Genomic DNA, 17,910 nt, shown 5'->3' on the forward strand with positions numbered 1-17,910 from the left:
CACACTGTGAGGCTGTTAGGAAGAGAAAAGCTAGCGTATCGGATGAATGACGCAATGCCTTGCAATCTTTCATAAAGCATCCCTCCTTGCTCCATTTGATGGGAGGACTAGCAGCCTAGAATTTAAGTTTTGTTTTTGTTTTCAGGGAAACTTGCACTAAGTGGTCATGAAAATGAACACCTGGTCACAGGCTAGCAGGAAAGTGTTGTCATGGGCCCAGGCTGCCCACAGGGTAGGGGTAGGGTTACACAAGGAGCTAGCGGAACAGGGAACCACTCACTCTCCACAGTTCATCAAACTCCAAAGCTAGGCCAGCACCACGTAGTTCAGCCATTTTCCCACCTGGGGAAACCTGAACATCACCACAGAAGTGATGGGAGAAATGAATCAGGGTTTGTTTTTTGATTTGATACAGGCGAAAGTCCAAGCCCTGGGAAGAATGATTTTAAAAAATGTAAAACAGTTAAGTAAATGTCGTAGAGACGCAGGGTTATCATCAAATTATGGTGTAGATGTGGATATTGCATCGAGTTAAGGTTTCCGTAAGGTCAATATGAAAAAAAAGAAGGATAGTTAGTCATGGATGCAGACATTTTTTGGACACCTTTGCCCCCAGGACATCAATACCAGAGACAGTCATGGCAACACCAGAAAGATAAAAAAAAGTGCCTAAGAATTATGTTTTCATTTTTTTTACCCTCGTGTTACTGGATGATTCAGAAACAAAGAATTGCAAAAGTATGCTTTTAGATTCTGAAAGGAAAAAAAAACACAATCCCTGTGTTTCTTTTTTTTAAGACTTATCTATTTATTATGTATAAGTGTTCTGCCTGCATGTAACCCTTGCATGACAGAAGAGGGCACCAGATCTCATTACAGATGGTTGTGAGCCACCATGTAGGTTGCTGGGAGTTGAACTCAGGACCTCTGGAAGAGCAGTCAGTGCTCTTAACCACTGAGCCATCTCTCCAGCCCCAATCCCTGTGTTCCTTGTCTCTTTATGGATATGGAAAAAAAACATGAACAGCAAATATATTTGTCTGGAGCTTTTCACCACGCGTGATTTATACTTACATAAATGTTAACCCACATGGAACATGTTCCTCTCTTCCCTTTGTACAACTGCTGGATAGATATGATTTACTGTCCATATTCATAAATTCGCCTTGTGATGTAGTTTACATATCTGCTCCACTTTGACTTCTACTTCAAGATGGAGGGATGATTACGAAATAGTTTTTGGAGACTCTGATCAGTTAAGTCGAGAACAATGCTGAGGAGGGAGGGATGGATTTCTTGTTGCTTCTGAACTCAATCTTGGATGACGTCTATCAGAAAAGAGACTGAAACAGATGGCATTTTGTATGCAAACCCAGATCCTTTAAGAGGAATGGTAAACATGTGCTATTTTATAGCTCACTGAGTTCTTCAGTTGAGGTTATTTCAGGACACTAAACATGAAACACGAGGATCTTTTTTTTTTAAATAATAAAAACTGAATGGTTGCCCATTTCCTCCAGTGTCTCAATACTGGATGGGAAACACTGAGGCCCCTCTTAGCAGAAAGTTGGTACTCATAATCAACAGCATCCCAATGGGTGTGACTCCTCCTATCAAGTTTTACTAAAGAACAAGTGTTACCACGATGGGAAAATGTCAGCATCCACGCACTTAAAACATAAAGACCATGCGGATTCCCACTTAGGAAAGCAACCAGTATCGCTTGGTGCTGGCTCAGTTTTTGAGAAAATATGAAAAGCCGTGCAGGTAAAAGCAAAAACAGGTCTTGGAGAGAGGGCTCAGCCATTAGGAGCACTGGCTGCTTTTGTATAGAACCAAGTTTAGTTCTCAGCTCACAGCTATCTGTAACTTTTGGTCCCACCGTATCCGACACTCTCCTCTGGCCTCCACAGCCTCTGCATGCGTGTGGTACGTAGCCACATATTCAGGCAAAGCACTCAAGCAAGTAAAATTCTTTTATTTGGGGAGTGGGGTGCAGTAGGGTTTCTCTGTGTAGCCCTGGTTGTCCTGGACCTCACTCTGTAGACCAGGCTGGCCTTGAATTCACAGAGATCCGCCTGACTCTGATTCCTGACTGCTGGGATGAAAGCATGCGCCACCACTGCCCAGCATAAAATTATTAAAAATAAATATTTTTAAATAGCATTTTAGCTGGGTGTGGTGCCGTACACTGTGACTGCAGTGCTCTGAAATCTGAGGCAGTGGCATCTTTAAAAGCTCAAGCCCAGACAGCTTAGGGTATCGAATTTGAGGTTAGCAAGACCCTGTCTCAAATTCCACCACCACCATTTTCTTTCCAATTAAATCAAAGCCCATGTGGATTGTCCAGCTATGTCCAATGACACATTATTAACGCTCCCTCTGCTGCACCACACTGGCTAGCTAGCATGGAACAAAAACTGCCTAAAAAATGGAACAGGAAAGGATTTGCAGACTTTATTTTCAACTTTCTTTCTATTCATTGAAAGTGTCATATATTTATCACCAAAACACAAACCCACTTTAAAGTCACTCATAAATCATATCTTATACACCTCTACAAACTGGCATCTGGCCCCACAGAAGGGAGCTGCTGAGAACCTAAGCATAGGAAGCATGCGGACACCACCACACTCTGTTTACAGAGTCACCCCAGTTTTCAGCCGTGTATGGGAAACTCATAATCTCCTGACTCCCTGCTTACAAAGATGTTAGCCAATGTAGAATTTTTGGAAAAATTATGAAACTGTGTTAATAAAACTTGGGCATAATGATTGAATAAAAAAGTAATAGTAGTCAGATCTCTGCCTGCAGCAATATTAGCATTTTTATCCAAATAACATTTGTGATGCACGTGAGAATTCATATACTCTGTTTCCCCTGATTTTGAAGTTCTATGCTAGGGAAGCCAGCATTTTATCTCCTGATCCTAACTTCCAGAGAGTCACCGGGAAACAAAAAACAGAGTCTATGTGTTCACACTGAACCTTGCAGTCTCAGTCAGAGCCTGAGATGGGGATCTTTGTCAACTGCTTCATTAGAGAGTCACTAGGGTGGAATCTATCAGAGAATTAAGGAAGCAGGGAAGTCAGGGAAGAGACATGCGTCAGCAAATTCTGGTCTTCCAGGCTGCTCTGAGTGCTGCCCCAGAGCCATCATGGCAACCCCAGAGCTGCCAGTCTGTGCTGAGGGACAGGCCTCCCTAGAGGGAAGGGTGCAACCTCCACACATTTTTCTAAAAGGGAGATTGCAGGTCAAGGGTGGCTTTCTAAGGAGGAGTCCCTCAGGAGCACCAGCAGGGGGAGGCCACTGGTGCAGGAAAGGGAGTCAGGATAGTTCTCTACCAAGATGCTGTCAGTGGGATTCTTCTACCTCTGAAGTAGAGTACGCTTGGGTATCAAGAGCCCAACATGCTTCTGTGTACAGAGTCACCACTATATCTACTTTCAACCACAGTGTCTGAGTGTCCCCGAGCACTTCAGACCTCCGTGTGGACCCTGACCTGTCTACATCATTGATGGGATTCTCTGATTCTTCTAGTTATTACATCTTATTTCTTAAAGAAAAGAAAACCTGCTCTGTTATGCAAATCAAAGTCCTAATCCAAGTATTAAAAGTCACTCACTGAACCAACTTTTTGTTCTTTTGTACCTCAAAAAAAAAATTGTAAAACCAAGTATCGACAGGAAGGAACATAATTCTGGAGCCAACACCCTGGGTATTTTCTTAAACCCAAGTGTGAATGTTAGTGACCAAGCATGAACCGAGTCACCACCAACTACTACGTCCTCACTGTTTGTGGCTTTGCCCCCAATTCACCAAAAAGCTCCCAGGGAGCCTTTAAGATGGCCTAATGGGCAAAGAGACTTGCCTCTGCCTGATGACCTGAGTTCAGCCCCCAGAACCCACATGACAGAAGGAAAAAACCAACTCTCACGAGTTGTCCTCTGACTTCCATCCATATGCAGTATACATGCTGTGGTACATTCACAAGTCATACACACTAAATAAATTGCTAAATGTAAAATGTGAGAGAGTGATGAGAAGAAGGAAAGACATTAAGGATGTCACCGTTCAGCCGGGTGGTGGTGTCAAGCACCTTTAATCCGAGCACTGGGGAGGCAGAGGCGGGTGGATCTCTGTGAGTTTGAGGCCAGTATCTGGTCTACAGAGCTGATTCCAGGACAGCCAGAGCTGTTACACAGAGAGAGTCTGTCTTAAAAAGCAAAACAACAACAAAAAGGAAATCACCTTTAATGTGACATTTCTCATTTTTTTCTGAAAAAATTTACATCAATTCAGCATAAAGTCATAGAAGTATACTCAAAAGCTAACCAGGACAGTTACATGTTACTTCAGATATACATAAATTGTGCACATGTGATTTGGAGATGAATCCGAGTTTAAACTAAGCAACAAAAAATGCAAAATACTAAATTATACAGTCACCTTTACAATGTAATACACATACATCTATGTATACTCTTGGTGACTAGTATAAAGAACTGTGTCCCCTGCTTGGAATCTCAACCAAACACAGAGTAGACTGCTGTCACGATCATCTCACCAATAAGGACATTAATAACCAATTCCTTTGGCGTTGAACTAAATAGTGAAGTGGGTAAAGAAATTCATATCTAATTTTAGTTTTCTTCTTTGCTTATGGATATTGCTCTACTTGACTGAAAATGGCTAACTTGGTCTATTTCCTGGATTTGGTGTATTGGCTACCTTATACCCCAGCCAAGCAACGTAAAGAAGGAATGGCTTACAATTCCAGGAGCATGTAGCTCAGCATGGCAGGGCAGGTAATGCAAACAGGAAGCCAGCTGGTCACATTGCATGGAGGTCAGGAAACAGAGTGAACAGGGAGATCTCAAGGCTGCCCCACCCCATTCACCTCCAGCAAGGCTCCACCTCCTAAACTTTAGGCTGGAAATGTCCCCCCTTATGACAGGAAAGACACACAAATCTATAAGTTGCACTGGGTCATCTGGTTGGGCCTAGCACCCGGAAGGTGTCCATCTCAGGATCTTGACTGAATGAGACCCGAGAACTACTTTTCCTGAAGCTTCTATGGGTTCTGTTGAGTGTGAGTAGCACCCATGGGCTTCTCAGTGGCAGGGCGTGTACCTGACATGGCTTGGCGGTCCTTCAAACACAGTCCTAGGTGTATAATCCAAAGAGCTCTTTCTCCTTTGACCTATACCTTCTAGAAAACCTGTACATGTAGTAATCGAAAATATTTTTTGCTATAAAATTTCATATACTATAGATCTGGAGCTGGAGATGTGATTCAGTTGATAGAACACTTGCCTAGCACGTGTGTGTCCTGTGTCTGTCCTCCAACACTGCCTAATCTGGTGTGGTGGCAGACACCTGGAACCCCAACACTTAGGAAGTAGAGGTGGGTAGGTCAGAAATTCAAGGTCATCCTTAGCTGAACAGTAAGTTTGAGTCCAGCTGTGGATATAACAGACCCTGTCTCAAAAATCATTCAAATACAAACTAAAAGTGAAAAGAGAGATAGAAAGGGGGGAGAATTGCAACGCACCACTCTGATCAAGAGCCTCTTCATCCAAGAGCACCAGCGATTCTCAACTGCGGTGTCTATGGGATAATTGTCCCCAGACATTTCGACCTTTTGATTTCAATGTCACTTCTAAGAAGTATCTATACGATGATCTCACTACACAAGAAATGCATAAGCTGCTGAAACAGTATTAAATCCACAAGAATCATGACTTGATTTTTATGTAGCTTATGAGAAGCATTTTTTTCTCACCACCAAAAAAATTTAACTTTAAGTGAAAAGAAAGTTTAAATGAATTCATGATTTTGAAATGATGCACGCTGTCTGAAAATAGCACAGTGATAGGGAGCCCGCAGGGGCGAGAGGTGGAGCCCACATACCACCACTATTTTAGCAAGAGCTTGGAGAAGACTCTACAGTCATTTCTATTTACCTTCTGTCTTTAGTAGTTCCTGGAGCCATTCGAGGCTTAGACAGAATCAGCGATCTGTGCAAACATGAGCAGCCCAAATTTCCACCACCGTCGAAGTCTCATAGTAAACACCAGCTATGCAGGTCTCAAAAGATAATACTAGTGGAAGCTTCCCCCTTACCCCCATCTCCCTAGAAACCAGAGATCTGGACCAGACAGTATGGAAATGATCATTGACTTTGAGACAGTACTGAAGGAAACTGTTCTCAGCTCAAAGTTTTCACCAAGAAATAGACAGCATTGAAAACAACCCTTTGAATCTCTTGAGTGATTATCTGTGAGACAGATTAAGTCTTTTATTATTACTGCATTTGTGTGTGTGTGTGTGTGTGTGTGTGTGTGTGTGTGTGTGTGCGCGTGGCACACATGTGGAGGTCAGAGAACAATTTGGGGGAGCCGGTTCCCTCCTTCCACCATGCGAGTCTAGGGATCAAACTCAGGTTATGGACTTGGTGGCAGACACCTTTACCTGCTGAGCCATCTTGCTGGTTCCCATCACAGTCTTTCGTGAATCTTAAGCTTCCCTGTGTGGGGAATGAGGCTCGGGGATAGCCCAGAAGCACTCTATTGAGCTGCTGGTGTAATTCCTCTTTCTCTTCCTTTCCCTTCTTTCAGACTCCCCCCATCTTGGCCTCCTTTCTTCTTGGTTTCTAACGGCCATGGAACAGATCTCTTTTCATTGCTCCATGTGAATTCTTCTGTTCCTAAGGCAGCAGATTGTTCAAGGCCTAAGACCTGACACATAGCAATCAAACTGTAAGAGAGCTCGCCATCACACAGTATCATTGATGTCTTTGTCCTTGGGGTATCGGTTCCAGCCACTACAGAAGCTATGCTGTGGAGTGATCTCACATTATTCCTAGAAGCCTCAATGGAAGTAAATAATGCTGCCTGCTTTATGGAGGAAGTTGGTACTTAGCCCTTCTCTGGAGAGAAGACAGTATCCCCTGAAACACTATTGTAGGCCCAGTTCTGTTTGCTACTTTATTGAATCATTTTCTCTCTGGAAACCCTCTCTGAACTTTCATACTTAACAGGAATCCATGAGATACTATATTCTAAAATATTTGATGTATAAATAAAATAATCTGAGTTATAACATATAATTTTTGCTTGAGATGTGGATTTCCTAGAAACCATTTTCCAAGCAGTAACTAAAGGTAACACTTTGGGGAGTTTTACAAAAAAAAAAGTATTTCATGCATTGAGGCTGCAGGTCCCTTAAGACTCGTTCTATTTTTGTGTCTACGTTGACAATAGCTGAGACTGTCACAGTCATTCACCTTCATCATTAAAAAAAAAAACACATAAAGTTCCTCTCTCCTCTAAAGTTAGAATGGGAAGTGCTGGCCTTGCAGACTTCACTTGGTAGGTCCGTGGTTTGTGTTCAGAGGTGCCAAAGAGGCTAGATAACCAGAAAAGGTCAGACCTTAACACTGAGAAATCCCAACTCACCATTTTGCAAAAGTACATGGGAAAAGAAAATGCTTTCACATCATAAGCCTGTTCATTATGGATGTTTCCTGAAGAGTCATATAACCTACAAATAGACAAAATTTTAACCCAGGATGCAAATATAGGGGCTGGAAAGTCTTAGTGATTAAGATCACATACTGCTTGCAGAGAACCCAAGATCAGTTCCCAGCGTCCATGTCAGGTGGCTCACAGTCACCTGTGAGCCACGAAGATCTAATGCTCCAGGTCTCTGACAGCTCTTACGCATACCACAAGCAGATACACACACACACACACACACACATTATTAAAATTATGTGGTAACAAGTCATATCACATGGAGCAGCCAGCTGGCACTAACTTGATTAGCGATATTAAGAATCTATAGTGCTCTCTGACACATGACTCTTTGGGATCTAAGTCAATGTCACATATACCCCAATGTTAGTATCTGCAAAGAACAAGGATTCAGTCTTTGGAAAGAATGTTATAGCACCCATGATGTTGCTCTGCTATGAGACAGCATCTTGGAGGGTACCAAGATAAACCATGTGTCTGAGTCTCTAAGGAACCACAGGAGAATCATTAGGTGAGAGACATTAGACAACATAATTGGAGATGCCGTAAACTAGAGCAGATTCTGTCAGCCATATGAAGAGGCTGATGATTTGGTCTTGTAACCACCATAAGAAGAGCTTTTGAAAGTTATCAAGAACCACTGGAAGGCTTCCCAGATAGAACCTGGGTCCTTCATGGCCAATAGCGAGTTGGAACCATTGTCACAAGGAGCCACCATAAGGAGTCAAAGATGAGCATTTCCAGCATTCCTTCTCAATGTAAGAGAAGCTAATCCCTTTACCTGTAGGATTCAAGTAAAGATGACGAATGTTAGTTTTTAATATGCTCACTGAGAGAAATAAGCTTTGGCCAGTCAGTCTAGAATTGTCTCAATGTGGGCTTTGCTAGGTAAAACCCTCAATTCCTTCAAAAATTATAGTATTAGTTATTGATTATCTATGGAATGTTCTACTATCCCAGGTATTCTATAAGCATCTGCCCACTTAAGACAGCTCTCTCTCTCTTATGTGCCATTTTATATGCATTTCACTAATGAAGAAACATTATGTATCTAAAAATGGACTTGCTGGTTTGTAACTGTTACACAGAGAAGGCCAACACCAGAGCAGTGTTGACTGTGGCTACAGTATACCAGACAGAAAATATGATTCCCCAAATGTGGCCACATTCTAATGTCCAGAACCCATTAATACAGCATGTTACAAAGTAAAGAGGACTTTGAATATGTGATGACTAACAGTCTTGAGATGTGATTACCCTGAATTATCCAGATGGGTCCTTGGAGGTAGGAAATCTCCCCCGGCTGTGGTGGGAGGGAAAAAAACGTCATCACAGAAATGGTCCATGATGTCTTTGAAGAAAGAAACAAAGAGGAGGCCACCATCCAAGAATCTACACATTCCTAGAAGCTGCTCTGGAAAAGATGGGACAGTGACTCCTCCACAAGAAGACCATTCGCAGAGCACAGTTCTCCCGGTGCCTCTGCTTTGGTCCAGTGACAGCAGGGTTAGAACCTCAGCACTGTGAGATGATAAACTTGGTGGTGTTTTAAGTCACCAATTCTGTGGTGATTTGTTATAGCTGCAGTAAAACGTCAAATGCATATTGTTCAATGCAATAGAGACAGGGGGTGATAGGGGTGGGGGTACCTTCCTGGGGTGAGATGGTTTGGCTGCAACTCCAGATGGTGGGACATCAATGTGTTGTTCTAATGTATTGTTTGATAGCTTGCAGCTCATTTCACACTCTGGCACATGTCAGAATCTGAGAATGCCCAGATCCTCCCAGCAATGCTATGAGTTGCTAAGGTGCCAACCAAATGGTTTTCCTGACGTTCCAGAAACTTAGGAGATACATTTTTTAACCAGAAAGAACATTATTCACCTAAGTTTCTAATACAAAAGTCTGATGATTCCCCGCCAACGGCAAATATTCTTTCAAGTTGCAGAGCAAAATGAGTTGTTGAAAGATGACACATTGTCGCTGTTTTCATCTTCGATCGATCCCACTGTCACGGAGACTATGATTGGTTTGGATTTAGTAAGAGTCTTTCCCAAGCAGTGGAGCACTGAGGCACCGGGATCCTGAGGCAATCTTTGGGGAATAGCACACAAATAACAAGACTGGTATCACAAGACGCTCACACGGATCACTGGTTTCACTAGCATGGCCGTACGCCGGAACACACAGAGAGAAGAGAGCTAAGGGCCATGGAGACATCTTAGTTCATGAAATGCATTGACTGGAAATAGGTAATAGGTCTTAAGAAAACAGCAATAAAGGCTTTAGAAAGCTCAGGCCACCATAAAAGTCAGCTTCAGAGCAAACACACAGAACAGTGATTGAATCCTGCAGTCACGACGCTGCTACTAAGCAAATGCCACTTTCATGTCTGCCAAGCAGCCAGGCTCTGCACTGTGAGGTCTCCAGGTCTGTGGATGTGACTGTGTAATTTAGCCCCTGTGGTTTGGATTTACTCAAACCTTATTAAACTGTCACTGCTCGGAGAGTTGAATAGAGGTGACTGGGGGGGGGGCCGTCACCTGAGTGGCATTTGCTAGAGGCCAGGATGAAATAAGAGTCAAAACTTCGCCTCAAGAGCCAGAGACACAGTGGCTTGTTTGGGGCAATACTGTCATTCTGCCTGTCACAGCACAGTAGGGAGGAGGGAGGCTTCCAGAGGTTGCTAACTAAAATCAGTAGCAGTCTCCTGGGTAGATGGTACATGCAAGCTGCTGGACCAAGGAGGAAGTAACTGCATGGTCTGTGTTTGTCATCACAACTCAGCTGCCCCCAGTGACCAGGGAAGCCATCACTACATCTCACCCACCTGTCTTTTCAAACAACTCGTCTTTCTTTTCCATCAAAAAGTTTTCCATTTTCCAACTACATTTGGCAAGGGTGTTTTTGTTGTGGTGGTTGAGGTTTTTGTTGTTTAGTCGGCTGGTTTGATTTGTCTTTTATTTGTTTATCTGTTCACTTGCTCACTATTGAGACAGGGTCTCACACTACAGCCCAGACTGCCTGGAACTCACTGTGTAGCCCTAGTTGCCTCAGCCGACTAAGTGCTGGGATTACATCCTGCACCAGTAGTTCTGGAAAAATTTAGCATTTATACAAAAGGCGTTTCTATCGGTGACTGTGAGGTTGGTAGAGAGACTGCAGTTGTACTTAATAAAGGCAAGGTGATCTTTATGTTAATGTGCGATTTTTCCTTAGACTTGCCTCTGTAGAACAGTGTTCTAACTTAAAATACTGTAGCCCTTGTAAAGCTTGCTTGTGTGAACTGTGATATTTTTTAAAGCTGTTGTTTTCTATATGAATGGAAATGTATTTAAGTACACTGACTTGTTGGTGACAAGCTCCTAACCTCTGTCACTTCTGACTTATAGGGTATCTTTGTTACTAGGGTTCAGCCTGATGGACCAGCATCCAACCTACTACAGCCCGGGGATAAGATCCTTCAGGTAAGATTAACAAAAGCTGGCATGCCGATGTTGGAATAGTGTACTTGCTTACTTGGCTTTAAAACACCATCTGTCATAAGCCTATGTCTTTAGTGTCGGCCATGGCCATGCCATTTTGTAAAGCTCTTTTCATTTCAGTTGCATAAAAACGATTCCTGAAACTAAAAGTGATTTGGTTCCTAGAGTCAAAGCAACTTATTCTAGATTCTTGCCCTCCCCGCCCCCATAGCTACCTCTACACACAGGCCCCAGGCTAACAGAAACCCTCACCTACCCTGTGCCTACCAGGAATCAGAGACAGCTTGACTACAAGCATGTTTGGGCTTCCCATAAGTCACCAGCTGAAGAAACTCTCCCTTATTCTAAAAAGAGTAAGAAGGGTCCCTCACTCTACCATGTGGGCCTGAACTCTCCTGAGAGCCCCACCATGCTGCTGTCTTATGACCTTAAAAGCTCTTCTAGCAAGACTCTTACCCAAAAGAACATTCCACCTCATTGTCCACCTGGAATCCAAAACCCAAAAACTCTTCACTGAGAGCCTGACAAGTGCTCAGTACGTGACAGCATCCTGCACGTTATTGTTGGACTGGGTGGAATTACATGGTGATACAAGAACGTGGAGACATAGGAACACATGAGCCCATGTGGCTATAAACTAAAAGTTAGCACTAATTGCCTCCGCTGGGCATCCATGTGACTCTACATGAGTCCACAAGAGTTAGAAGGCTGTGTAACACACCTGGTCGTGCCTCTCTGTCCTCCTGTCCAGAGCACAAGTTACTAAGCTTTTTAAGTGTCATGTGGAGAAGTGCTTTCTCAAGCTTCTCAAAGCTGTTCATACAAAGTCTTTTTGGAAAAGAGCCGTTGTATTAAACACTTAAACATGAGCTTGGCTTAACCTTACCCATTCTCCCCAAATTTAACTCCCACGTAAGAGGCGTTTAATTATCTCCTGCATTATGTGAAAGACCTTTAAGGAGTGCCAGCGTGTTCAAGATTAAAAGATTCAATTTCTGACTTAGCAGAAACGCCCCATTACATAAATGATGGAACTACCTGGAATTGCTAGTGCTTGGCTCAGGTACCCTAAGAAGGCAAGGCATGTGGGAAAGAAAACTTGGTCATCAGTTCTGTGTCACTCTCTTGCTTGCTCTCTTGCTCAACCCCTCCTCCTCGCCCCCCCTGTCTGCCCCCCCTCCCCTGCACTGAACTTCAAAGGAATTTCAGAATTTGAATTAAAAGTATAACCAATTAATCTCTGATCTCTGAGCTAGTAGAATGTTAGGCTGGGTGTAGAGTCTCGTTCTACCACTTCAGACAAGGTAATAGGCTCCCCTCTAACCATGCTGGAGTTAGAAAAAAGGACCTGCCTTCTGCTCAGATTCAGAGAAGAAAGGGCTGCCTCCTCTGGTGGAGAACAGGATGCTCCTGTCTCCTAAGAGGATGAGCATGATTTTTTTTGTTTTCCCTGTGAAATTCTGGCAAGGCAGTATGTGGGGCGGGAGGAGAAACGTGTGGCATCTCGAATCCTGAGATTTACACGCTGGCTGCCAAGTACACGCGAGTGGGGTTCCTAGAACAAGAGGTTGGGAAGGAATTATATGAGTCAGTGACTAAGAGGCAAGAACACGGCTAAGTCTCTCCTCTCCACAAGTGACATCAGAGATTTGACATTTCATTTCCACTTTAAAATTCATTTCACAGTCCACTGTCAGGAAAAGAAGAAAAACACATAAACTCTACAGTCTAGCTCATGGTAATTATCAAAAGTGGTCAATTACATCCTCTAGAAAAAAACATGGGAATAATTCTTTGACGGTTGTCAGTGTCATAAGTGAGAAAGTTAGGTTACATCCTTGATTTAATAGTTTTGGATCTTTAAAAACACTGAAAGTGGGTCTGTTGTAGATCACAAAACCAGGGTTCCACTTTGTCGTTTGGACAAATATATTCACGATGCTTGATAGCAATGAAAATCCTGGGCACTGAACAAAGGAGACACAAGAAAGCCAGGGATGCTACTCCCAGCCTCCCAAGCCGTAATTTATCAGATCTGCCCTATTTCTCCTATTCTGTAACTCTGTTTTATAAGTGTGTGTGTGTGTGTGTGTAAAACACATGTGTATATGTATGCAACATGCATGTGTGTAGTGTTTGTAATGCATATATAACATGTGTAACCTACGTGTATGTGTATAACATGTATGTGTGTAGTATATATGATGCATGTGTGTAACATGTGCGTTGTGTAACCTATGTGTATGTGTATAACATGTATGTGTGTAGTAAATATGATGCATGTGTGTAACATGTGTGTTGTGTAACCTGTGTGTATGTGTGTGACATGTATGTGTGTAACACATGTATATGTGACGTATGTGTGTAACATATGTATAGGTATACATGTTGGCCATGAGCAAAAGGCCAAAGAGCAACATTAAGCATCTTTGTATACCATTCTCCACCCTAGTTTTTGAGATGAGCTCAACATCTGGCTGGGTTCCAGACATGTGCTACCCTGGCTTCTACATGGTTGCCTGGAAACAAACCCCTGTGCTGATGTTATAGACACCTCCCAGCTCTGCGTGACTATGCCCACCACTCCCTTCTACTTCTCTGAAATGATGAGCATGTGTTTTGAATTACACGAAGGGACGGTGATCATGTGAACAAGTTTGCCTGATTTTTCTGTCCTTTACCATTTTGTTTCCTCCCCCCACCCCGCCCCAAAGATATACTACAGTAGGTGAATGGATTAAAACGGCTCAGTGCTATTTTGATTTAAAAAAGCACAGATGGAACTCTGTGATCAAAGGGCTGGCCCTCTGCAGCCTTACCTTGAATAATTTATAGAGGGAAAGATAAAGAATGGGAATTACGCAAATCATTTTAAAAAAATAGATTGAACCCTGTGTATTTGCTGATCTGTAACCATTATCCAAATGGCAGTCTTGTTATTCTAACATCTACCGTTCTTTCTAATGTTCTTTCTACTTGAACAGAAAATTAACCAAATTCAGTACATGCACGGCAATTCTCAGTGTTCCATCCATCCTTCCTTCCTTCCTCCCTCCCTCTCTCCTTCCCTCTCTCCCTCCCTCCTTCTGTCCCTTCCTGCCTTCCTGCTTTTCTTTGCTTCTTTCTTTTTCTCTTTCTTTCTTTCTCATTATGTATCCCTTGGTTACTCTAGAACTCTGTATGTAGACCCTTCTAGCCTCAAACTCCTGGTTCAAGACTCTATTCCTAAGAGACCAAAGTAAGATAGTTAAGGTAACAATAACATAAACCATGTATTTCTCTTCTTTTTGCTCAGTTTTTGGTTTATTTATTTAGTTTTATATGTATGGGTGTTTTACTTTTATGTATGTGGGTGCACCATGTGTATGTCTGATGCCTGTGAAAGTCAAAGAGGTCATTGGATCCCCTGGAACTGTGTGGGAACTGAACCCAGGTCCTCTACAAGAATAACAAATGCTCTTAGCCACTGAGCCAGCTCTCCAGCCCTTGTGCTAATCTTTAAAGCTGTGACCGGATTCATATAGAAGTTTAGAGAGTAGTTGTCAACCACTCTTTCTACCAGCGAGCGCTTGGGCTGCTTGGGGGTGGTGTAATTAGGGTGGTGTTTAATGCTTCGTGTTGCTGTAAAGTTTGGACTGCACCAGACCTGTTACTTATGTCACTGCCCTTCTCTCTAACCACTAACCACTCGTCCCTACATCCCTAATAGTGTCTCATGAGTGGTTGGTGTGGGACACCTGAGGGATGATGAAGGATTTGTTTTGCTTGAGTTTCAGAGGTTCCCATCCCAGGTCCTCTTCTGGCACATTCTGAGACAAAGCATCATGGTGAGGGGCACATAGGGGAGTAGGGGGGCTCAATGCATGTCCAACAGGAAGCTGAGAAAGAGTAAAAATGTCAAAAACACACTCACCTCTGACAGTGGCTGGCTTCTTCCAACCAGCCCCCACCTTTTAGCCTCCACTAGTTCGCAATGGTGCCACCATCTGATCACACTGTCCAGAAAATAGTCACTGATTAGGTCAGAGCCCTCGGGACCTTGTCACCCCCTGCCAACCAAATTCCCAGCATTCCTGCAGCATTTGTGGGATAACTCATGCTCGAAGTGTAACACCAATATTAAAATGACAGTGAAGTCACGTGTCGTCGAAGGGGCTTGTAGCTAAGGGGACAAGTGTGCATGGGTGCCTTGAAACGCTGAGAACTTAGTTCTGTGATGTATTGATAGTGGGGGAAGCAGGATTAAGAGCACAAAATGACTGGGAGAAGGCTGTTTCTTGGGAGGGGGTAATAGATGATGTCTACTCACAGGCAAAAGTAAAAGCCCGGATGCTGGCTCTCCTTGCTTCCTCTCTGAGCCGGCGAAGAGCATGATGGGAGCACTTGGAGATCTTGGGGGGGGGGTACCTCAAGATGTGCGCAGAAGAGAAAAAGAGCTTCTTCCCAGTACCAGAATTCATACAAGCTTCACGCCAGGAAGAAGAGAGAGCCAGGGTGGAGGGAGTGTAGGAAGAGGAGCACCTGCAGGAAAGACGTAGGAGCTTACGTAAACCAGAGTGGATGTGGGGTACAATAACGCCAAGAGCTAGAGAGACTCTGGGCATCTAGGTTAGAGATGTGAAGAAAGACTTTGAATGTTCCCTGTGGGCTTGAAGGAGTCCAACATGGAGACAGGCTAAACTCTGTGAGACATAGTAACATACAGCTTCAGAGCACAGAGTGGCAGAGTACCATGCATTCCGCAGAAGTCTGGCAAAATGTCTGTGGGCGACTAGATCTGACTGTACAGATACACGGTGCTGACCGCCACAAGCAGATTACCCCTGTTGGACAAGGTTTTGTGTCTGTTTAATGACCCTTGGGTATGATGAGGTAACAGAAACATCTTAGGTAAAGCTTGTTTGTTCGGGAGCCTCCAGCTATTACTAATAAAAGTATAAAATGAAATAAAAAGACCTGTTTCCGAGACCCCCATAACTAACACAGCAAAGACCCCATACTGAGCCCCGTGTCAGTGAGGACTTATTTCACGCTGGGAACCTCATGCCTCACCTTCCAGGACACCCAGAGGAAAGCCTTGAGGCCTAAGCACTTAGCCAGGAGCAAAGTGTCACAGCTTCCTGTTCAGGAAGAAAGTGGAATTCTCATTTAAAAACAGAAAGAAAAAAAAACATAAGAAACAGTATTCAAGCAGCGTTAAGCCAGTAGCTTTCCTGTGGTTCTTTTAAAATACATTTGGTAAATGAGTTTTTTGGTCAAGTAAGTTGCAAAGCCACCTTAAGCCCTTCCTGTTTCAGGATTTCACAATGCACAAAGCTCCTTACCAAGCCTGTGCTTCCCAGCAAGTAGTCTGTGACCACCATGTCCATGAAAGTATTTCTTTTAAAAAGAAGCTACACCAAAAGCCCACAGTTTTCTCCCAGATCAGCAGGCACACAGTCATTATCCTGAGTCATGAAGAAAGTGTAGGAGCACATCCATCATTTTTCTGATTTTTTAAAATTTTCTCCCCAAAACACTGCAAAAATCAGAAAGCGAGAAATATTTTCAAGGTTCAAATGAAGTACTGTGTCCTTGTAAATAAGTTAGGTGTAGTTTATCCTAGCTGGTGATTGAAAAACCACTTCAGAGACCCTGAGGGGGAACCATTAGCCACATCTTTCACTATTGTCTATAATCACAGAATGCTTTGCATACATTAAAGTATCATTTAAAGACAGTTTGATTAGAAAGTTACTAAACTGTTTTTAAAACACACATGGTTTTATGTGCCAGAGTCTAGCAGGATACAGCTACTTATTTAGAAAGCCAGTCAGGCTCGCTGGGCTCTGCCTCTGCTCCCTAGCTTAGCTGGACATGAAAATAACGCTAATTAAGCATCTACATGGTGTCATTTAAATCGCAGAGCGCTGTTGGCCTGCACTACATAACCTGCTTGAGCACTCTCCATTGAGCAGGGCTGATTCTACTGGTTTATTTCCTTATTTGGAATACGGACTCATTATGTAAAAATCACAGTATAATAGGAAACATACCTAAGCTCCTGGTTTTTTTACAAGCTAGCCACGCTCTGGGTACGCAGCAGAAAGTGAAGAAAGACAGGAGCATTGGATACAGGGTCTGGGATACAGCTCAGAGGTACCACCGCCCAGCCTGCCCAAGGCTTTGCGACAGATCCCATCACCGCAAGTAATCATAAAATAATGCAATGGACACCAGTCTGTCGTTATTTGCTAATGGAAACGAAATGAAAACTGTGACCTCACACAGGTTAGACCAGAACTCTACCACTTATCCCCAACCTCCAGACCCGATTCTGACATTAGTAATGAAACAGAAGCCAGCCCATCCACAAAGAACCCCCTCAGAATAAAGAGTCAATTTTCAAATGCCATGGCAAATGTAAGAGAACAGAGTCCGTGTCCCTGAGAAGATGCCTAGTAACCCGTACATTTGGCATGATAGGGAGAAAACCTCTCCAAAGTCATAGCAGGTGACAGACAGTTCTCAGAACTGTGTGTATCCTTAAGTCGGAAGATAAATCCTTTCTCTGTTTTATTCTGTGAACTTTTAATACCAGGAAAAGCCGCTACGATGCCAAGTTCTCTCACAGTGTTTCGCGTGAATGATTTCAGAAATGAAGGTCTGTAGTTGATATTTGTGGCGGAAACATTTAATGTTTTGTCAGAGTCAGCATGGTCTTGATTGTGGCCTTTCCAATCGGAGTCACATGGTATTGATTGTGTAGTGTCTTCAGTTGGAGTCACCATGGTATTGATTATGTAGTCAGTCGATATTGCATTGATTATACGGTGTATTCGGTTGGATACTGATTACATAGTGCATCCAGTACTAAATATAGCCCAACATTTAATGAGAGTACTCTA

At 43.2% G+C, this 17,910-nt stretch overlaps 1 protein-coding gene across 10 annotated transcripts in view; it reads left to right on the top strand.

Annotated features, from left to right (window-relative positions):
- Lrrc7 (leucine rich repeat containing 7) overlaps positions 1-17,910 on the top strand; it is a 445,479-nt gene that overhangs the window by 420,015 nt on the left and 7,554 nt on the right. For 9 of the 10 annotated variants that reach the window (XM_040751529.1, XM_040751528.1, XM_040751530.1 and 6 more), the window contains one exon: positions 10,931-11,005. In XM_040751529.1, the coding sequence (XP_040607463.1) occupies positions 10,931-11,005 (75 nt within the window). The remainder of the gene's footprint in view (positions 1-10,930; positions 11,006-17,910) is intronic. The other variant, XM_040751532.1, reaches the window with a different exon arrangement.

Source organism: Mesocricetus auratus, unplaced genomic scaffold, assembly GCF_017639785.1.
Source record: "Mesocricetus auratus isolate SY011 unplaced genomic scaffold, BCM_Maur_2.0 Super-Scaffold_100009, whole genome shotgun sequence".
Taxonomy (NCBI): Eukaryota; Metazoa; Chordata; class Mammalia; order Rodentia; family Cricetidae; genus Mesocricetus; species Mesocricetus auratus.